The sequence below is a fragment of the Stenella coeruleoalba genome (genome assembly GCF_951394435.1).
Source record: "Stenella coeruleoalba genome assembly, chromosome: 5".
NCBI classification, from domain to species: domain Eukaryota; kingdom Metazoa; phylum Chordata; class Mammalia; order Artiodactyla; family Delphinidae; genus Stenella; species Stenella coeruleoalba.
In genome coordinates, this window is record NC_137150.1 from 57,755,809 (window position 1) to 57,779,408 (window position 23,600).

The window sequence follows — 23,600 nt, forward strand, 5'->3', positions numbered from 1 at the left end:
GCTTAGCGAGGTGTGGTTTAACAGACCCTCCAGGTGGTTCTAATTCAACTTAAATTTGAGAACCACCATTTTAAACAGCAAGATTAGTTTACTCTTACTTTAAGATGGAGGATCGTGGCTGCTGGGAGATCACTCCAGCAGGTTAACGCTGAAAATAATGACAAGGTAGGTGTTTGAATTGGAAAAACAGTGACTGGGATTAAAGAAGCACTTGTATCAAATTCTTCCTTTAGGGAATATGTAATTAAAAATTACTATTGCCATCTTTTTGAATGAGGAAGTAATGTCATTGCATGAAACTCTTTCATTTAAATGTTATCTACTTTGATTAAAAGGATTTGTGCTATTAACACTTGGTGAAATAGTAGCTGTCCTTTACTGAATGTCTACTAAGTGCCAGGCATTTCCTCTACCGCTTTTCCCTGGCTCCTTACAGCAAGGTATTCGGATGAGAAAGTGGTAGCTGACAAGGTTACGGACTTGCTTATGGTAGGACCACCTTGTAATTCAGGTCTGGCTGATTTTGAGGACTGTATTTTCTCCTTTGCCCCCTACTGAGTCATCCTATTTCAAGTTTTCTAAATTGGAATGGAGGCAGGAGCCTGTTTTTCAGAAGGCTCTGTTTATTGTCATGTCCTACCTGTTTTAAGAGCTGCACTTAACTTTCTGTTGAGTTTTTAAAATTTTTAAGAAGTGGGAAATCAAGTCATCAGTCTGACCTATCTGGGCTTCTGCCATTTGCAAAATCATTTCTGTTTCTGTGTTGCACTTAATGAGCGTTTAATTTTTTTTTTTTAAAAGAACTCACTGATTGCCAACGTAATTAAAATGTGATTAGTCTGTGATTACTCAGAACCTGCTCTGGCCCCTTCAGTCATATCGCTGTCATGGTGCAGACGTCTCCTTGCTGCAGCTGAGGATTTTCCAGCAAGGGGAGCAGAGAGACATTTCATTTACATAGTGGTGGGGCTCCCTGAGGAATGCATTCAGAATAGGATCTGGAGAGCAGAGGCACAGGGCCCAGGGAAGCCAAGCCCCAGTGGTCTGTTCGAAAGCAGTACACACTTACTTAATGCATCTGGGCTCTCATTCTTTTTTTAAAAAATATTTTTATTTATTTATTTATGGCTGTGTTGGGTCTTCATTGCTGCCTGCGGGCTTTCTCTAGTGGTGAGCGGGGGCTACTCTTCCTTGTGCATGGGCTTCTCATTGCGGTGGCTTCTCTTGCTGCGGAGCACAGGCTTCAGGCATGTGGGCTTCAGTAGTTGTGGCACGTGGGCTTCAGTTGTGGCTTGCGGGCTTCAGTTGTGGCTTGCGGGTTCTAGAGCACAGGCTCAGTAGTCGTGGCGCACGGGCTTAGTTGCTCCGCGGCATGTGCGGTCTTCCCGGACCAGGGCTCGAACCCGTGTCCCCTGCGTTGGCAGGTGGATTCTTAACCACTGCGCCACCCTGGAAGTCCTAGGGCTCTCATTCTGATCCCCCATGTCAGCACCTGTGCTTTTCAGTGGTGCTCTTAGAAGTTAAGAGGAAGCCACTCTGGAGTAAACTAATTTACACTGAAGTATAGATGACTGAGAACTATTAAGCTTAGGGAGAAGTGTTTGATATCTGTTGTTCTAGGCAGTACACAAATGAGAAGTCCAGGTGGATTGGTAATTTCGTGCTGGCTGGGCGGGGGTGGGGGGGGAGGCAATTTGTAGAACCTTTAAGATTCTGTCCATGTTATCAGCTGCCTTAAGCTGTTACTGATTTACCTGTATCCTCCTTGTTCTCTTTTTGGGAATTGAATAGTCTTCTAAAAGTTCCAAATCCACCCCCAATCCCCACCACACACACGGGTCTTTTCTCAGAGCAGGAATGAGGGAAATCAAGCTGTTGGGGGTGGAGACTGTTTGATATAGGGTGTTTGTGAGTCAAATGCTGGTCAATTGGGGATGACATTTTCCCTTCTGTTGTTAGGGGTGGGTTATGAAACACATTATTCAAGTTAGGAAGATTCAGTTGGAAAACTCAGTTTTGGTGTCTCACCAGAAGGCTGCAGAGCCCTGGGGTCTTGGTGGTGGTTTCGAGGAGTCTTTTGGTGTTTCTGTATTCTGAGCACTCTGTAGATTGACTAAATAACGTGTCATGGCCTCAGGATAACCACTGCTTTTCAAGTGGATGTAGATGCTATAATGGTTTATAAAATATAAATTAATTAAACTGGACTCCTGAATCTAGAGTTTGCTTTCGGTCATGATGTGTGGTTGAACTATAGTTTTCAAAAAGGTAAATGATGACTGTCACGTACATAAAAACTGAACACATACTACAGATTTTCTTTGACTCATTAATTAGGGAACCCGTTAGTTGTTATTACTGGTTCAAAAGCATCTGAAAAGCTATTTAAAAGATATCTAAAGATAATTTGATGGCTGAGTTAGATATAAAACTAGTGTCTATCAGGATCATAACTCCTTGAAGTTACAGGTGTTGACAGAAGAAAGATGCACAGCCTGAAAGTTTCAAGTGAAGTTTTCTGCGGGGACCTTACTGAGGGCTGTAGCTCTGAAGAACTGCTCTGAAGAGGTAGAGAAGGAGCCAGGATATATAGGAGTTTTTTGCTGGAAGAAAAACATGTAGTCGAGCATTAAAAGATTACTTTAATCACAAAGAAAAGACATCTCAAGTTAATGATTTTAGTACTTTCCTATGTAGGGGAAGATGCAAGAGTCTGGGCTCATTGAAATTATTTCTTAGATATGCATCTTAACTGTCTATCTAAGGCTAGTATCCAGAGCACAGAAAGCTTGCTGTTCTTCTCCATCCTGATTTCCCCTCAGGGTGCACCGTGGCGGCGTAGCTGCAGTGGCTGATGCAGGCTTGATCTGTGTAGAGCTGGAATGGCAGGCAGCGTTCCCTTCCACAGCACCCTCTTTCGGTCATAAATTCGACCAAGGTTTGGAGGGCATTTGGTGACCAATTTGTCCCATGGTATTAGGAAATCTCATGCGTAGGTCAGACGAGGATTTTGTTGATAGGCCATTCAACATGCTATTTTTGTATCAGGCCCTGTTGATAACCTAAAATTCTCTGGATCATCTGTCTTACTAGTTTATTACGATCCAGGAAATGTTTTCCCTTATCAGTTCTTTCCGTATCTAGAGTTGTACTAGTACAGTTATTCTATATAGAGTTATATATGTGGTCAGTTGCCTCAAGATGTTTAGCCACCATTAATTTTGTCAGAGGCCTGTTTACACGTCAGGTAATGCAAGAGACAACAATCTTTTTTTTTTAATAAAAAAAATATTTTTTATTTTTGGCTGCATTGGGTTTTTGTTGCTGCACGCGGGCTTTTCTCTAGCTGCAGCGAGCGGGGGCTACTCTTCGTTGTGGTTCGTGGGCTTCTCATTGGGTGGCTTCTCTTGTTGCAGAGCATGGGCTCTAGGTGCATGGGCTTCAGTAGTTGTGGCACTCGGGCTTAGTAGTTGTTGGCTCGTGGGCTCTAGAGCGCAGGCTCAGTAGTTGTGGCGCACAGGCTTAGTTGCACCGCGGCATGTGGGATCTTCCCGGACCAGGGCTCGAACCCTTGCCCCCTGCACTGGCAGGCGGATTCTCAACCACTGTGCCACCAGGGAAGTCCCAAGACAACAATCTTGTGAAATAGAATGTCCGTAATATAGCTAGTAACATTAATAAGGTCATAGTACAGCAGAGAGATACAAAACATAAACAGTTTGAAACAACAAAGAGAGAACAAATTAAAACAATGATTAGTATAACTAGTTGTAATCTGGATTGCAGTAAGCCATCAAGTCCAGAGGGGAGCCAGTTGGAGAAGCCAAATCCTGGGGGGATCAGGTAGAGAGAAAAAGGTAATGTTTCATCTTTGTTTACAAAGGTAAACTTTATCAACATGTTGTATATCATAGTTAGCATAAGAGGAAAGTTTTTCTGGAAAAGAAAGATTAAAAGCCACTAATATTTCAGACAAAAAGGCATAAATTTATAAATTATATTTATCATTCAGTTCCATGTGATTAATTCCTGTTGATCTGGATGAAGCCATCAGGTTTTCTATTAGTTTCGTAATTTCTTACCCAGTTTGGTAGTATGATCTAAAAGTCATCAGAAACTTATATTTGTCAAAAAGTCCTTTCTATGGATCTTCTTGAAGATCTTCATTTTGTAAAAGTATCAGAGTAAAACAGTTATAACAGGGAAGAGCCAAACCTGACTACATGTTGGATCTGTTTCTTTTACTTTAACCTTTGCTTTCCGCTGCTTTTGTTCACTAAAAGGATACTCTCTGTACATAATGGCCTGCCTCGGGGAACCCTGCCCCTCTGCCTGAATGTTAAACCAAAGTGCCTTTGTTCAGGCAAACATCCGGACCCTCTCCACCTGTGGATGGCTACAAGAAAGAAGAAATGAACACATCCCCTCCCCGAGGCTGGCCATTCCAGGTGATATTTGCAAAACTTATGGCCTTTTTACTTTACTTCCTCATCTCTTCCCCCCTCTGTGCATCCAAACTGGCATCCAAACCCCGATAAGATGGTTATTTTGAGATTTCAGTCAAAATATTTAAAATATTGAGACTTCAGCCATCTTCTCGGTCTGCCAGCTTTCCGAATAAAGTCGTATTCCTTGCCTCAGCACCTTGTCTCCAATTTACTGGCCTGTTGTGCAGTGAGCAGAGCGAGCTTGGACTCGGTAACAAGTTTGGCTTGGCCAGCCGGGCCCGGTCAGGAACATTGGGACAAGGCCCTGGCTGCTGCCGGGACCATTTGTCCTGAGCGTCTTCCCTTCAAAATTCCCTGAAGCGGCACCAGCTACCCCAGCGCTTGGCAGTTGAAGCAAGGAACCGACCAACTTCCGCAAGTCCACAGACTCGATTTTGTAGAGATTGGTAAGTCTACCCAGTTTGGTAACCGGTTCGTTGGTTGTGGTCTTGATCTTGTTTTGGTTTTGTGTATCCTTCTGTGTCGCGAGTTGGGGAACTTGAGTTTGTAGGGTAAGTCGCTCCGGTGTGCACACCCGGAACATATTCCCCTCTCAGTTTGGGCTTTTCCTTTACGGGATAAGCCAGTTTGTTTGATTGGGGTACCCTGTTGGAGGGGGGACTTGTCGTCAGACTCTACCTGATTTGGGACCGGTTCGGTAGGGAACTAGTTCGTTGGTTTTGTAGGGTAAGTCTACCTGATTTGGGAACTAATTTGTTGGTTTTGTAGGGTAAGTCTATCTGATTCGGGAACCGTTGGTTTTGGTCTTGGTTTTGCGTGCATCGATGCTAGAATTTGTTTGGGCCTTTTGTGTTGGAATTTGTTGGCGTCTTTTGTGTTTTGGTGTTATCAAACTTATAAAAAATAGGAAATACTCCATCCATCCCGAAGGAGAGCCCTTTGGAGCGTATATTAGATAAATGGGCTAAACATAGCCGGGAGCCTCTGACTAAGAAAGACATGATGTACCATTGTAATAGGATGTGGACCCAATATGTAAGATCAGAAGGGCAATGGCCCCTGAATGGCTCACTCAATTATTACAGGATCTCGCAGTTAGAAGTGTTTTGCAAAAGAGCAGGCTGTACCAGCAGTTGTTCCAACTGCCCACCCCGCATGCCACCGCGATATTCACTGCCTCCTGTTTCCCCTACCCGTGGGTATCTAATAGAAGTTTCTTTGTTAACCCTTGGAGCACAGGAGCCTAATTTAATATCACCAGCTAAGACTCCACAGGGCACCCAATTCGGACTGGGAGCCGCTTCCGCAGCAGGGCAGTTTCCCTTGCGCTGACATCCTGTAAGAGGCCAGGGGGACTCCCTTGGACTTGAGGCGTCAGATTCTAATTTCCCCACAGGAGCTGCAGGTAACTTTGACAGTGGGGAACAAGTTGATTGACTACCTTCCCTATTTATCTTAAGAGGCTTGTAAATATTAAATAAAGGGGAAACAAAGTCATCCTAGGAAAAACTTGCCTGTGTCTTTGAGATGCAAATGTCCTATCTGGTCTTCTCAGGAACCCTCATTTCTGCCATCTTTTTAAAATGCAAACTTTGAAAAGAGGGTAAAGTAATTTAGAAATTGACTTGTCAAGGCTAAATAAAAAACCTAAGTGTATTTTCTATAAAAATTCAGTCATCTAGACAAGTGAGCTTGATTTGTTCCATCTGCCAGAAACCTAATTTTAATCCAACCGCTTTTTGTGAACTGATGGGTTTTACATTGTTCTACCTGACTCAGGGCTGAAATTTTGAAATGAGAACTGTGATGTCTCTGTGTGCTTGTGTCCTTGTATGTGTCTTTGTCTTCGGATAACATTGCTGAGGTTGACTTGTGGATGAGCTCTATTTAATTGGCGTAAAGAAAAGTAAGCGCTTACAAACCAAACAATTCTAAATACAAGAAAAATTAAGCTAAATGAGTTTCAGGTTCACGTGAACTGAGACATATTCAGTATTAATGTTTGTTGATCTAATTAATACAGACATGTCATTAGAGTCATCAGGTATAATACTTTTATTGTGCCTAGGTTTAATATAAGCTAAATAAAATCTTGTTATATCTGTTGCAAATTTGTCATCAAGGAAAGTAACTTGATGTGAAGAAACTTTTAAGAAAATGCAAATGAGATAAGAGCTTTAGGTGAACTTCAAAAAATAATTATCTTTTGGGAATGTCTATCTAAAATTAATCTCTCCAGATATTAGACAACTTGAAAGTTAGAATTGTGCTAAAATGAATTAAGTGATGGAAGGTTTATGGAAAGTGGACCCCAAGAAAAGAGTTTTGTTCATGGTCAGGATTGACTAAGTTTAAAACAAGTTTGAGTAAATAAATTTTAAAAGTAAGCTGTTGCAAAACTTGAATGTGGCTTTTCTCTTTGTTAAGAAGACAAGGTTTCCTAGGATTTTGAACTGCCTTTGCTAACAGATTTTAAGTTTCTCTACCTTTTAAGTGATCTGTTCTATATTTGCCTTTGAAATCTTTTATTGTTACTTAGGTTAAGTGAATAACTATTGTTTCCCAGTGACCTGTGATCCTATCTGACTGTTTTAATTAAACCCTTTTGACATTTTTTTGACAAAACTTCCCAAATCAAATTATGAAGCTCCTTTGACCTCTAGCTAACTTTGGGATGCTTCAAAGGGCCCCTGAAACATCCCAAAGAGAGATATTAACTAATTAGGTTCACTTGGTATGTTGAATTACGTGGGAAGTGTTGTCAGATAAGTAATAAATCTTCTTGGGTTATATTGTATGGCAAATGATACAGGTATTCTAGAGATTATATGGAGTTCCTAAAATTTGGTATGTCCTGGTAAAATGTTATCAGTCATAATTCTAGTTATTATCTGAAAGTGTGCCATGTCACAGCAGTAACCAAGTTACTTTGTCAATTGCACTGTAATCAGATTTAAACGTGCCTTCTTAAGTCTTTCGTCATTATAGACAGTTATGGTTTCATTCTGACGCCTTTGCAAAAATGCTTCCTCTTCAAGAAGATTTATAGAAAGGAGCTTTGGATAAATACAAGTTTCTGACTTTCAGACCATCGTGGTGAACTGGGTAGGAAATCGAAGAGTTCTAATGGGAAACCTGATGGCTTCATAAAGCTGTTAACAAGGATTTAGTTACATAAGACTGAGTAAACTGGTGAATATGGTTATAATTTTTATGATTTCTGTCTGAAAAATGGTTTAAATCTGTGTTTTCCAGGTGTAAGGAAAAGCTTCCCCTTAAACTAATTATGACTTGCAGTAATTTGGTAAATTATACCTTTGTAAGCCAATTGTTTGTGCTTTGTGTCTCCGTGCTGCACTCTGTCTTTGTCAGTGTTACTAGCTGCATTACTTATATCCCATCTATTTTATAAGATTGTTGTCTCTTAAAGTACCCAGTGCGTAACCAGGCCTCCAACAAAACTTCTATCGGCTAAACGTCTTGAGGAAATAGGTCACATTTATAACATAAAATAATTGTAATAGTGTGGTTCTAGGTATGGGAAGAAGCAACAAGGGAAAATGTCTCCTGGATCATAATTAGATAGAGGATCCAGAGAATCTTTAATTATCAATAGGGCCTAATCCGAAAACCAGCACCTGGAGTGGCATATCAAGAATTTTCGCCTGATCTGGGATGAGCCTCCCAGCGCCGTGGGACAAATTTGATCATGAAATGTCTCCCAGTATTGGTCAAAATCCTGACCCAAGAGGAGAGGATCTGAGAAATGAAATATTTCCTGCCACATCAGTCATTAGTGATTGCAGCCCTCCAATGTGAGCCGTGGGCCCTGAGGAAACTCAGGGTATGAAAATACAGGATACAGGCCCCAGATAGCTGAGGTGCATATCAAGGGAGTGATTTCAGTGCCTTTTCCCATACATAGAAAAGGGCTAAATTCCTTAACTTGAGATGGTGCCTCCTGGGATTGAAGCCCTCAAAATTCCCACTGAATAGATCATAACTCTCAACTTTTAGGTTGTGAATACTTTTTTAAGACTACAGGAGTAAAGGAGACACTTTCAGAGGAACAAAAGAAACAACGTTTGGAACACTGGCACTGATGGTGAACACTCCCAGGAAGATCCATCTGACTTTGTCACCCGTTTTTCTACAAGATTGTGGAATGGACATTGACAGTGGGGAATTGTATCAGGGAAGAGCCAAACCTGATTACATGTTGCATCTGTTTCTTTTTTTTTTTTTTTTTTTGCGGTACGGGGGCGTCTCACTGCTGTGGCCTCTCCCCCTGCAGAGCACAGGCTCCAGACGCGCAGGCTCAGCGGCCATGGCTCACGGACCCAGCCACTCCGCGATCTTCCCAGACTGGGGCGCGAACCCGTGTTCCCTGCATTGGCAGGCAGACTCTCAACCACTGCACCACCAGGGAAGCCCGGATCTGTTTCTTTTACTTTAACCTTTGCTTTCCGACGCTTTTGTTCACTAAAAGGATACTGTCTATATACATAATGGCCTGCCTTGGGGAACCTTACCCCTCTGCCTGAATGTTAAACTAAAGTGCCTTTGTTCAGGCAAACATCCGGACCCTCTCCACCTGTGGATGGCTACAAGAAAGAAGAAATGAACACATCCCCTCCCCGGGCTGGCCATTCCAGGTGATATTTGCAAAACTTATGGCCTTTTTACTTTTCTTCCTCATCTCCTCCCCATCTCTGTGCTATAAAAGAAACTGGCATCCAAACCCTGATAAGATGGTTATTTTGAGACTTTAGTCTGCCATCTTCTCGGTCTGCTGGCTTTCTGAATAAAGTCGTATTCCTTGCCTCAGCACCCTGTTTCTGACTTATTGGCCTGTCGTGCAGTGAGCAGAGCGAGCTTGGACTCAGTAGCACAATGACAAAAGACTTAAAATGGCATGGTTAAACATATTATAATGCAACTGATAAGAAACTTGGTTATTTCTAGGACAAACAGCATTTTAAGATAATAACCAGAATTATGACTGGTAACATTATACCAGGATATACCAGATTTTTAGGAATTCCATATAATTTTTGGAATATCTATATTAATGACATCTACCCATATAATATAACCTAAGAAGGTTTATCACCACTTATTTGACAATGTTTCCCATGTAATTTAACATACCAAATAAGTCTAATAAACAAAGAGTTGAAACAACTCTTTGGGTTGTTTCAAGGGCCCTTGGAAGCATCCCAAAGTTAGCTAGAGGTCAAAAGAGTTTCATTTAGAATTTGACTTGGGAAATTTTGTCAAAGATAGCAAATGGTTTTAAAACACTTGGTCACATAGGATCATAGGTCACTGTGAAACAATATCTATTCATTGAATCAAAGAGACAGTAAAAGATTTTAAAGGCAAATACAGAAAGTTACAACAGATTACTTAACAGATAAAGAAAGTTTATAGTCTGTTACCAAAAGCAGATCAGTGTTCTAAGAAAACTTTGGAGGGGGCATCTGCAGTGGCTGTTGGCTTGATCCTTGTAGAACTGAAATGGGAGGCAACATACACACAGGTGGACCTCGTTTTATTGTGCTTCGCTTTGTTGTGCTTCAGAGACATTGTGTTTTTTACAAAGTGAAGGCTTATGGCAACGATGCGTCAAGCAAGACTGTTGGCGCCATGTTTCCAACAGCATTTGCTCACTTAGTATCTCTGTGTCACATTTCAGTCATTCTCGCAATATTTCAGACCCTCCACCAGCAAAAAGATTACAACTTGCTGAAGGCTCAGATGATGGTTAGCATTTTTAGCCTTAAAATATTTTTAAATTAAGATATGTACATTGCTTTTTTAGACATAATGCTATTGCATACCTAAGAGGCTACAGTATAGTGTAACATAGCTTTTATTTATATGCACTGGGAAACCAAAAAACTTCATGGGACTCGCTTTATTTTGATATTTGCTTCATTGTGGTGGTCTGGAACAGAGCTCACAATCTCTCTGAGGTATGTCTATATATATTCCACTGGAGAGAATTTTTTGATATCTTTCCCAGACAAAAATCTACAACTTAACAAGTAACTTCACTAAGTTTGGAAGCTTTCTTTAATCAGTAGTAAGTAGTGAGATGAACTAAGTTCATTCCCCTAGACCAGGGGCCAGCACATTTTTTCTCTGAAGGTCCAGATAGTAAATGTTTCAGGCTTCACGGGCCATACACTTGTCGTCTCATATTTTTGTCCCCCTTCTTTCCCCCTTTCTTCTGGGCAGCACAAAAACAGGCTGTGAGCTGGATTTGGCCTATGGGGCATCGTATGCCAGTCCCTACCCTAGACCATCCTTGGGTGGCCTTTCCTCCACATGATACGAAAGGGCATTCTGCCTACCCCTTCTGCTTTCCAAGTTTGCATATCATTTTTCTGACAGTGCTTTCTCAAAGAATAAAATCAAGTTCAATCCCTTATTATGTTGGGTGGAGGTGGTAAAATTTTGATGTTAAAAAATTCTTCGTATTAGAAAGGTTGTGAACATGTTCCTAAGTTCAGAAAAGGATGGGATTTGTTGGGAGAGGGAAGTGGGGATGCTAGTTTCAGACAGTTTAATTCTGGCTCATTAGAGGGACTCTGTTGGCCAAAGTGGTTTAGGCAGTTTTGTGCAGTTCTTCCGGATACTTTGAAAGCTTCCCTGTTGAAAGTCTGTTAGCGCAAGTTCTTTTGCCCGACGCGCAGTGAGACCAAACAAACCGAGACATCAGAGTTTGGAGCAGAGAAAGGTTTATCGCAGGGCCATGCAAGGGAACGGGTTGCTCATGCTCAAAAAATACCCCGAGCTCCCCCCACAGGTTTCGGCAAAGCATTTTTTTTTTTTTTTTTTTTTGCTGTACGTGGGCCTCTCACTGTTGTGGCCTCTCCCGTTGTGGAGCACAGGCTCCGGATGCGCAGGCTCAGCGGACATGGCTCACAGGCCCAGCCGCTCCGCGGCATGTGGAATCTTCCCGGATCGGGGCACGAACCCGCGTCCCCTGCATCGGCAGGCCGACCCTCAACCACTGCGCCACCAGGGAAACCCTCAGCAAAGCAGTTTTAAAAGCCAGGTGAGGGAGGTGTGTCGCAGGTTATGTGATCAGCCTGTGCACAGTTCTCTGATTGGCTGATGGTGAGGCAACAGGGTGGTGTCACAGGGGTTGACATTATCAATCCTCAGGCTCCAGTAGGCCTGGGGGCCATGTACTCATGATCATCAAGTAGTGAACGTCTTCCATTTGGTGCGGAGTTTTCACATCTGTAAAACAACTCAGGAAATGTGCATCAAATACTGTTGTCTAGGTACAGAGAGTAGCTAAAGCAGAGGATATGGGGAGGGGTCTGTCCCGGGAAGGCCCCATAGAGTCCTGCTCGGTTACAAGTCAACAGTTTTGAACTGATTTACCTTGCTTAAAAATGCCTTTTCTAGCTATATAAAAAGGGGTCTCTGTACTTTTTGAGAGTGTGGTGATGCTATTTTTGGAGGGAGACCTCTGGGAACAAGGAGAAGAATCAGCAAGTGGCTTCCCTGTCTGGTTTATTCACCTTGACTTTCTCTTTGGAAACAAAGATAAACTGAGATTTCTCACCTGTTGAATTTTTGCAGATTTATCGAGATTCTCTTTTGCTGTTGGTTCCTAGCAGGAGGGCTTGAATAATGCATGGAGCGGTCGCTTCTATTGATAAACACAGTTAATTTTAATTACAGGACTAAGATTTATGCTAATATTTTTTTCTTTATTTTTATGATTTTGAGTATACACGTGAATTAATTGCTTTTAACTAAAGAGGGGGAAATGCCTTTGGGGGCTTAATGACATGTTTGGGTGTGTTGGAGTGTATGGATTTGTTCTTTTCTCTATGTCTGTCTATTTTGTTAACATGTTGGCTTGTTGGTATCTGAGCAATGTTTCACTGAAATGACCCTGGCTTATGGTGAGAAGTGCTCATTAAATACTCTGTTCAGTTATTTAAGGCATTGTTTTGGGGGACAGTTTCTTGTGAGGGAAAAGCCTTCTTCGGAGGATCACATACTCTCTTCATTCCATGAAAATTCTAAGAGGGCAGCCACCTTGTGGGAGACCAGCCCCGTACCTCTCAAATTGAAGATTTGGAATTTGATATAAAATTATTCCTAGAGAGCTTTAAAAACCAACCAGGGTCTAGGAACATGAAAAAGTCTCAGCCTACACTCTCTCTTGTTTACTAGGGTGGGGATGGGTTCTTAGTGATGGGGAACACTGGGGAGGGCCGACAAGGGTAGGGTCCCTGGATCACTAAGTGCCAGGCAAAATGATTGTCATTCACAACTGTTTTTGCCTGGTTTCTGTTTCAAACCTGTGATTTTTTTTTTTTTTTTTCGGTGTGTGTGTGTTGGGGGTTGTCAGCTGATGTGATAGCTAGTGACAAAAACTTAGTTAAGGATGGGAAAGGCAATCCCCTCTGGTTCATTTCTTTTTAAAATAATTATTTCACTAATTTATACCCCAATTTATACTTTGGTAGGGGGTTTATAAAAATGTATACAATATGAAAAGACAGAAAAACAAGTGAGGACATGGGGTGAAGGGAGCCATGCCTACTGCATGCTGAGCACTGTTCTCTGTGTCTGGAATTCTGGAATATTCCAGTAAACACAACAGACAAATGAAATTAAAAATATATATATATTTGGTGAGTTTAAAAAACTAAAAAAAAAAAAAAAAAAAAAAAAACCCCAAAAAATCCCAAACAAACTTCTCATCCTTATGGAGCTATGTTCTAGCCTGGGATAAAAGGAAATAGACAGTAAGTAAATACACAAGTATGTGATATGGTGTTATTTTGAGCTCCGTGGACAACAGTAAAACAAGGTTGGGGTGAGGGTGGGGTGGAAGGAGGGAGGAGTTGCTATTTATAAGGAAGGCCTCTCTGAGATGACATTTGATCTGAGACCTCGATGAAGGGAGGACTGGATCATATGGCATCTGAAAGAAGAGTTTCAGATAGAGGGACCGTAGGTGTGGGACTTGAAGCCCTCTCTGTCAGTGAGAGGAGTAGCCGGTGTGTTTGAGGAGAACCCAGGAGGCCGGAGGAGCTGGAGTGGAGGGGGAGAGTGGAAGGAGGTGGGGGGACCTCATAGGTCATTGTTAGAGTGAGATTTGCAGCCATACTGAGAGTGGTTGGTAGGGGTAAGGGAGGAAGCAGGGAGCCCCGTTAGGAGGGGAGGCTATTGTAATAATTCAGACAAGAGATGATGGTAACTTGGATTGGGGCTTACTAGTGGAGGTGGTAGGAAGTCGTTGGATTCTGCATATATATTTTTTTTTTCTTTTTCTTTTTTTTTTTTTTAACATCTTTATTGGAGTATAATTGCTTTACAATGGTATGTTAGTTTCAGCTTCACAACAAAATGAATCAGTTATATATATACATATATTCCCATATCTCTTCCCGCTTGCGTCTCCCTCCCTCCCACCCTCCCTATCCCACCCCTCCAGGCGGTCACAAAGCACCGAGCTGATCTCCCTGTGCTATGCGGCTGCTTCCCACTAGCTATCTACCTTACGTTTGGTAGTGTATATATGTCCATGCCTCTTTATCGCTTTGTCACTGTTTACACTTCCCCCTCCCCATAGCCTCAAGTCCATTCTCTAGTAAGTCTGTGTCTTTATTCCTGTTTCACCCCTAGGTTTTTCATGACATTTTTTTTTTAAAATTCCATATATATGTGTTAGCATACGGTATTTGTCTCTCTCTTTCTGACTTACTTCACTCTGTATGACAGACTCTAGGTCTATCCACCTCATTACAAATAGCTCAATTTCGTTTCTTTTTATGGCTGAGTAATATTCCATTGTATATATGTGCCACATCTTCTTTATCCATTCATCTGCATATATTTTGAAGGAAATGCTGGATATATTTTTGGAGGATTTGCTGATGCATTGGATGTGTGTAAACAGTGGGAGAGAGGAGTCCAGATTTTGTCCTGAGTTACTGGGAGAATTGAGATGGATAAAGCTGAGGAGAGAATGCTCAACAAACTGGGAATGAAAGGGAACTTCCTCAACCTAATAAATGGTACCTACCAAAAAACCACAGCTCACATCATGCTTCATGGTGAAGACTGAATGCTTTTCCCCTAAGAGCAGGAACAAGACAAGGATGTCCACTCTTGCCACATCTATTTAACATTGTGAAAGAGGTACTAGCCATGGCAGTTAAGCAAGAAAAAGAAATAAAAGACATCCAGATAAGCAAGGAAGAAGTAAAACTAATTCTGTTTGCAGATGACATGGTCTTGTATATAGAAAATCCTAAGGAATCTACTTTAAAAATGATTAGAACTAATAAATGGATTCAGAAAGGTTGCAGGAAACAAGACCAATATACAAAATTCAATTGTAGTTCTGTACGTTAGCAGTGAACATTCTGGAAATGAAATTAAGAACATAATTCCATTTAATGCCATGAGACTGGATGAGATCAACCAGAGAGGGAGGGGGTAGGGGAGGTGGCAGAGAGAGGATGAGAATGTACAGGGGTGTGTGTGTGTGTGTGTGTGTGTGTGTGTGTGTGTGTGTTTGCGTGCGTGCGTATGTGAGAGAGAGAGAGAGAGAAGATAGAGAGAGAGAGAGAGAGAGAGAGAGAGAGAAGATAGAGAGAGGGAAGAAAGGCTTGAGGTCAGAGCCCCAGGTCACCAATGTTTAAAAGTCAGGAGAAGAGGAGAAGCCAATGAGGCACCTGGAAAACAAAAAAGACAGCCATGTCCTGGGGGCAGATGTTTGGGGAAGGAGGAGAAGTGGTCCGTAGTATGTGATGCGCCGAAGGCTAAGATGAGGACTGGGGATTCACAGCTGAATATGTGGATGAGCATTGGTGAACGGCAAGAGAGAGAAAGAATGAGAGAGGGAGGAGCGAGGAAAAGGGTCTGTCCAGAACCAGTACACTTGTAAAACACAACAGAACTTGAGTACCAAAAACAATGAATATGCAAGCTCATTTTTTTCCTTAATTAGATTCAACAGACATGAATATTCCTCTCAAATTATTATAAGAGTCTGTAAACGCTAACTCAGTTTCTGTACCTGTCTCGTCGTAGTCTGCAGCAGTTTGCGGAGTTGCACTGGTGCCAGTCTGTGGAAGCCACTTTGCCGGTGTTGTGCAGGCCTAGGATTGGCTGGGGGGCGGTGGGTGGGGGAATGAGCTGAAATTCCTTCACCCTGGATTTGGTACAGCATGTGCTGTGCAAGATGACAGCAGATACTTGTTAGAGAATAAACATCCATCTTAAGCTCCAGGAGGCTATATATCTCCTTGTTCAGAAGGCATGAAGCCTGAATTTCGGTCCCATGGAGGTTATAATCATGAGCCAGTCAGAAATCACAAGACGCATTTCTGAGCATTATCCCTTTCTACAAATGATAACACCTATCTGCTGTCTTCCTCCTAATCCTGACATTTGTGTGGTATTTTAGTCTGAATTGCTCATTTAAGCCTCATACAACCTTGTGAAGTGGGTGGATTTTTCATTTCTGTGAAGAAATGGGCTCCGGGAGATGAAACAACTTCTCCACCCTCATGCCGCTTGGAAGTGATGGAGCCGGGACTACCCTTTGAGACCTGTGAGCTTGCCACCAGACTGGGCTGTGGGACTTTTAATCCCCTTTCAGATAGGAGCTTAAGGTCAGCTGTAAAGTTCATGTCCTGCTTTGTTATGAATTTGCAGGTTGAAGTTGCTGTCCCTTTGGGTAGGTGGGTGTGTTCTCAACGTAGTAAGTAAATAGACTTTCATTCTGAACAGTTGCTGGATTACACTCTCTTTGGCTTTAAATTCTGGTCAGAAGTGCTGTTGATTTCTAGAAATGCTGCCTTGTAACTGAGTTGTTTCCTCTTTCATAGTGTATGAATTATTTGCGTTCATCAGTCACATGGGGACATCTACCATGAGTGGACACTACGTTTGTCACATCAAAAAGGAAGGAAGGTGAGTCTTTTTGAGAAGGTAAACTAATATCTATGTTTTATTGAGGACCTGCTATGTACCAGGCACTCCACTAGGTGTTTCATATGTTATCTCATTTGGTTTTCATAATGGTCTTGTAGGGATAGACTCTTAAAGCCATTTTACACATCAGGGCACTAAGGCTCAGACAGGCTAAATAGCTTGATGTTTGCAGCTATGTCAGAGCTAGTATTCAGCGTCACTCTTCACTGTCATAGCAAGGGGACCTCCCAAAGTAAAGACGCATCCCGCAGCAGAATGTGTGTCCATATTTGGAACCTCCCCAGGGTTGCCAGGTTTAGCCAACAAAACGAAACAAAACAAGAAAACCAGGATGCCCTATTATGTTTGAATTTCAGATAATGAATAACTTTTTAGTATAAATATGTCTCAGCTGTTGCATGGGACATACTTGTATTAAAAAAGTATTTGTTGCTTATGTGAGATTCAAACTTGACTGGGTATCCTGTGTTTTATCTGGTAACTCCAACACCCAGTGTTTGCCCTATTGTAGCTTTGGCTTCTTAAGAATTGTTAGGTGTGTGGTGAGCTAGGAATGAGACAGTTGGGGGGGTGTAAGGCCGCTGCTCTCGTCAGAACCTTCTTCTGGGGCTGGATCCCCATGGGCCCCACTGGTTTCCCTTCCTTGAGTTCCCACTGAGTGGCCTGGCCTGTGGGTCAGCACCCCTGCTTGAGGCAGTGCTTGGGCCACATGGACACTGGAGAAACACGTAACCTTGCCCTCTCCTGGTAGGACGTTGACCTTGTACTGCAGGAGTGACTGGTTCCCAGTCAGGAATCCACTGTGTTCCTTTTTGGTGTGTCTTTTAGTCTTGTCTTCTCAACTTGATTAATAAAATAGTTGAGCACAGGAACTTGATTTATAGTGAATCCTTTTTATTACCAAGCATGATAGCTCTTTTAAAAATACTTTTCTTAAGAAAAATAGCTTAATTATAATTTAAAAAGCCATGAAATTCATTATAAGGAATTTGTAAAATACAAAAACATACAGAGAATGTGTTATTTGGAAGCCTAGAGAAAACCATTGTCTGTATTTTGATACATTTCCCTTTGTTTCATTGTTTTCACTGGGAGAGAGGGTATGTGTATGTCTGTATTTACAACTTTTCTAAAAGCTTAAAGTTTGTACACAGTACGTACAATTTTGTAACCTGCTTTCTCCCACTTCATATTATATTGTGATTATTTTCTTACTTTACCAGATATTCTTCAAAGATATTTTAATAGTTGTATAATAGTTCACTGCATGTCTATTTACTTCTGATTTTTAGCTAGTTGTTTTTTTTTTTTTTTGCGGTACGCGGGCCTCTCACTGTTGTGGCCTCTCCCGTTGCGGAGCACAGGCTCCGGACGTGCAGGCCCAGCGGCCATGGCTCACGGGCCCAGCCGCTCCGTGGCATGTGGGATCTTCCCGGACCGGGGCACGAACCCGTGTCCCCTGCATCGGCAGGCGGACTCTCAACCACTGCGCCACCAGGGAAGCCCTGATTTTTAGCTAGTTTTATACCTAAGGCTGAAAAAAACACATACTTCTTTGACTGAAGTTCTGAGGCCATCTATGGATTTCTACAAGTGGAAATGTTTGGAGGCTCCTTAGGAACTACTTTTTGATTGAACTTGAGAATAAAAAAGCAGTTGTAATTTCCCACCAGCATTCTGTTTCTTTTTATACAACAGACTTGAGTTTGGTTTATCTTAAACCATCTTGATTAGTTTAAGTATGGTGCAGTAACTTTCTCCTGCAAAGTTTCCTGGAACTGACTTAAATCCATCAAATGCTTCTGTCTTTTGTTTTCAGATGGGTGATCTACAATGACCACAAAGTTTGTGCCTCAGAAAGGCCCCCTAAAGACCTGGGCTACATGTACTTTTACCGCAGGATACCAAGCTAAACCTCAGACGTACAAATTGGCGAGAAGAAGCCATACACCTTTTTAATTTGCCAAAAAAAAAAAAGTAAGAAGTTGGGACAGCCAGACATGAGGGAGTACATGGGGTATTTATAGTTTATTTAAAGAACATCATTTGACGCCTTCTGAAGTAGAACCGGGAGGAAATTTCTATTAGTGATGATACACTACTGTAGATAATTTTTCTTTTTATAAATGTTTAAGAAGAGGATGGTTAAAAAAAAAAGTATTCCTGTTGCTGGTGGGGGATCTGCCACTGGTGCATCAACAGCAGGAAGTGCCGCCAATCCTCTGTTCTGCTTTGGGGGTCGGCGATAGTGGCCTCCAGAGGAACCAAGTAATGGGGCCAGTCGTGTCGCCTACCCACCGTAAACAAAAAGCCCACTTTCGTTTCATATCGAAAATCAGTAACTGGGCTGGGCTTTATTTGTGACATAAGTTTTTTTCATGACACACAATGATTTCTGACCTCTCCATGTAGAGTAGATTAGAACATCTACAATGAAAGATATTTTTAATTTAATCATATCAAAATTCATAATACGAGTGTGTGAATGTGTGTGAGAATGCGACTGAGAGTGTGAGACCTTTATAGTCAACTAGAAAATCTGTGACGGGTTGGTTTTTAAAGGTTAAAATAGTTGGTAGTAAGCATAGCTGGAAAAAGCAAGTCAATATTTTAAAGAAACTCAAACTCAGGAACAGTTTAAAAAATTAGTTCCCCGCTTAGATTTTCAGGCGTCAAAAGGCGTCCCTTTCAGTGCTGTCCAGAATTCAGTTGGGTTTGTGACATTTGGTCGTGTGAACGCAGATGCCCCCAGCAGCACAGTGTTGTTCTTTGCCAAAGGTAGATGAATTCTGTTTCTCAGCAGCCCTTCCCCCGAGGCATAGTCATGTGTACTGTTAGTTAAAATAGCTGATCTCTTCTTACCATGACACATGACAACTCACTGGAATCATGTTAAGTGCCCCAAATTTGTCTGTAATTTTCTCATCCCCAGCTCTTTGCTTGTCTTCATTTCTATGTGTTCTGGGGCCAGAGTTTCATCTCTGCCCTTTGTTGGCTAATCACCTCCTGACTTACCTTCACTGCTTATCTGCTGTGACCAACAGTGTGATCCTCAGCAGTTTAAGGGTTTCAGGTGCAAAGAAACTATATGACATAATGAAAGACCATCGTTTCCGTTTCGGTGTTTCAGCATTTTAGTTGCAACCTGGGATTAAATCAGAGTTTCAGATGTGATGAAAAAGTGGAACGATAGTGCTCTGTAATTTTCCTACTGCTCTGTACCAAATGCTAGGGTCTCTGGAATTTCTATTTCAGATTATTCAGTCAAATAAAAAAGGACTTATTGCTGTCTGCTTAATATGCATTTGATTGGTAGAAAGGATCTTCCTGGAGACTGTAGGAAAATAAAGTAGAACCAACTGGGTGAAATATAGCACAGAATTCCACAATTCTGTGAAGTCTGGAAGTTGGATTATGACATGTGAGTTATGAACAATCAGGGTTCTGGTTATGATTGGGGCCCTTCTCACAGGAGACGTGAGCAAGGGATGCAGAGCCCGAGGCCTGTGGCCCGTGGACCTGGGTGCGGCCCGTAGCTGGGCAAGTCCCTCATCTTTCCTTATGTGCACAGTGGTGTGATGACCCCCTGCCCTCTCTTTCCGACTGTGCTTTGTGGACCTGGAGAGATCTGATCGCTGACCATTTGAAGAGCAGCAGGTGGTGTGCCCAGTGGGTGGGCCCTAGTAGAGCATGCTTCCTCTCGTCTCTCCTCTGACGTTTTCTTCAGTTCGGGAACAAATGAGATTGGCAGAAGGAGGGAGCTCATGGGGCAGTAAATCTCTACTAAACTCTGCCCACTGGTGTCACCTTTTCACATTGTCTTGGACACCTCAAAGCAGCCCCGCTCGGTGACACGAGTCCCTGATTCCTGCAGAAACCCCCATGCTAAGCAGCCTTACGGAGTCCCGTTTCCTTAGGGCTGTAGTACCATAGAATAGTGACTCCAAACACACATCAAAAGTGACTTCTTTTCACCGCTGTTACAAAGGGAAGGCCTTTTCTGGGGGTGGGAGGGGGATTGGGGCTTTGGATTGAAATGTGGACAAAGTTGGCATGTGTATTTTGAGCAAATTAAAAAATTTTATAATAAAATCTTACAAAGTGAACGGTGTAAAGTCAGTATATAAGATTGCAGGCTCCACATTACTTAATTCATTAAGCAGAAAAAGAAATTTAGCCCTTTTGATACCTAAACCTATCGTAAGAAAGTGGAATATGGCTGCCTTTTTTTTCTCCTCACAAGACAAAGGGCTATTTCTACAAGGCAAAGTTTTGTATATGTGCTGTTCTTTATTTCAGATTGAGAGTTGGGAAAACTGGAGCAAATATTGGTTTTCTTTCATGCTTATAAATGTATTTGTATGTATATCTTAATATATTCAAGGCAGGCTTCCCTGGAATCAGAGTGTGGAATATACTGCTTAATTTTACACACGTATGTCGAGATTATTTATGACTAAAAACTGGAATAATGTGTGTATTTTGTCAACTGCTCATCAGCCTGTTAGGCGTCTTCTGTGTGAGGTGTGGTGGTGTAATTGTGAAAATTCTCACTGCGTGGGTGTATGTGTGAAAGAGAGCACTTTCTTCCTGTAAATATCTTTTGATATCCGTGTGTGCAAAATCCTGATGAATGTGTCTTTGGAAAATACAGCGTATCAAAGTTTTTGTTTTGTCAATTGATCTAAATGCCCACACAACTAATCAGAAATCCAGTTTGGTTCAGGTTGGGATTTTTTTTTCAAGGGGAGAAAAAGTATGGGGGAAGGACTATTAAAGAAGAGTCATGTTTTAATGCCATTTTATGTCAACATTGCTTTAATGTTCTGAATTGACTTGCTGTTTTCTCCCACCTACAAGAGAATGTGCTTGCCATTGCCCCGTGTTCACCGTGGGCTGTAGGGCGTAGCTTGAGCCTGCTACTCCCAAGATTGTTTTTTCCCTTGACCTGAACTGGATGGAGCCTTACCTGCAATTCATAGTGCGAGCACCTGCATTTGTAGCCCGACTCCACTTCTAAGTGTGGTGGGGCCGAGTCGCTTTACCTCTCTAGGCCTTTTTCCTTAAAATGAGTGGGTTAGACCAGATAAGCTCAGAAGTCGCTTTCTGCTCTAGCATTCGGTTCTATTTTTATTTTCCTGCAGTTACTACCTTGGTCAGACATGTAAGACGCGAGGGATCACATAGAGGTTCGATGTTATGGTTCTGGTTTGTTACAGCTTTCGCACCCCACTTTAGAACCTGCCTCGTTTTTAGTGTTTGCCACCCCAACTTCTACTCCCAATTTCTTGGGGAATTACTTTCTTTGGTGATTATCCCATTTTTTTTCTCCCACTCCTGAAACTCTCCACTTCCCAGTCGGTAAGGTACTTTGTTACCATCTTCCTCAAAAATGAAAAATCTATTTAAAACACCACCTGCCCTGACAAACCTCAGAACTACCTTCCACTAACTCTGTAACCTTTCTGGAGTATTATCTTACTCTAGTTGAGTCATAGCTATGATCCTCAAATAAGTTTTTCTACCACAGAAAGGATGTCTTTTCATCTGGTAGGCATCACTGTTGCTAAATGACATCATCCGTGTGGGCCGTCAATGGGGAGATGGCCAGTGTTGGGGGCAGGATAGGGGGATAGGATTAGATAAAATGTGATTCTATCCTTCACCTAAGGTCAAAAATCCTAGGTTACAGAACAGGATTCTGTACCCTTAAGTTGATGTATAAGATCGTCCACACAGTGCCATGGAGATTCCCTACTCAGTAAATCATCCTGAAAGAGTTTGTGTCATAATTCTCTAGATCTGTGCTGTTCAGTACAGTTGTCCATGGCCACATGTGGCTAATGACCTCCGGAAATGTGGCTTGTGCACATTGAGGTTGTGCTGTACACAGGAAATGCACGCCAGATTTGGAAGGCTTGGTACCAATAAAAGGGAATGTAAAATATTGCATCAATATTTTATATTGATTATATGCTAAGATGACCATATTTTAGATACATCAAGTAAGATGATATTAAAGTTTCACTTATTCCTTTTGATCTCTTTTTAACGTGGCTGCCAAACAAATTGAAATTAGACACGAGTTGTACTTCTGTTGGACAGTGCTCTCCAGACCAGGTGACGTGAGGAGGCAGCGAGGTGCCGTAGGTGTGGAAGGGGGGGGTCTGCAAAGCATCCAGACAGACAGAAGCAGCACAAACATTTTTTTTGGAGTCGGGAGCAATGTGAGGCACAGAATGCCTTCCAGAAAGCAGATTTTTCTGCATAAGAACCAATATATATATAAGACCCCAATTAAAAACCAAAAGCCAACGAGCCCAAACCCTGTTTCTTCAGCTTTGTCTAGAAGCTGCCAACTCTGCATTTATTTTTCAAGCATCTTCCAGGTGCCAAGGATGTTAGCCACCTGAGGGTGTTGGGCAGATTTGTTTCACTTTGGGCAACATTCTCTTGTGGTTTCTCCTCCCCCGGTATTGTTTTGTCTGTTCAGAGCTGGGTGTGTTGAAATACCATGGAAATCTGGCCGCTCCTCCTGGCCTCAGCTGAGGCTGATCCTGTGGCCCGCGCCTGTCTGCTTGGCAGGTTTTGATGTTGGCGCCTGAAAGAGTTTGTGTTTATTTTGCACTAATCACAGTTGTCGTTTAAAATATCTCAAATGTTTTGGGAGACTATTTGCCTGTGATGGAAAGAGAGATGGATGATTTATTGCTTCAATTGTTTTAAAATTAAAAGCTATTCTCACAATCTGAGGTCCCTTTATGGCTCTCTCTCTCTTTTTTTTTTCTTTTGCAAAATGCCACGTAAACCGATTCTGCCTTTTGCAGGTTCTTGTCCATCAGTGGAACAGGTAACTTGAGACAGTGACTAATTTTATTTCTTTTCAGGGTTTCTTTGTGTGGCCCCGAGGCTGCCAGGTCCCATCAGTAGTGGAATAGCGTCGATGGCACGATGTTAACTCTGTGAAGGAGGGAGGGGCAGGGCAGGTGGGAGTCTGCTGTCTTTCTCTACTGGGTGCCAAGTTGAATATTGGAATCGATTGTGAGACCTTTCTGTGGTTCCCTGGCTCTCAGTTTGCTGGTGGCTTCCTTAATGCAGGTATAAGCAGAGTCAACACTAGTTGCATCAAGGGATTTCAGCATTTTTATGACATTGTGTTTCTAGGCT

At 42.1% G+C, this 23,600-nt stretch overlaps 1 protein-coding gene across 1 annotated transcript in view; it reads left to right on the plus strand.

The window, feature by feature from the left end:
* Positions 1 to 23,180, plus strand: part of USP13 (ubiquitin specific peptidase 13) — a 122,786-nt gene extending 99,606 nt beyond the window's left edge. Inside the window, exons 20-21 of the mRNA XM_079921705.1 lie at positions 16,328 to 16,412; positions 18,253 to 23,180. Coding sequence (XP_079777831.1) covers positions 16,328 to 16,412; positions 18,253 to 18,346 — 179 coding nt within the window. The 3' untranslated portion in view covers positions 18,347 to 23,180. The remainder of the gene's footprint in view (positions 1 to 16,327; positions 16,413 to 18,252) is intronic.
* The last annotated feature ends 420 nt before the right edge of the window (positions 23,181 to 23,600 follow it).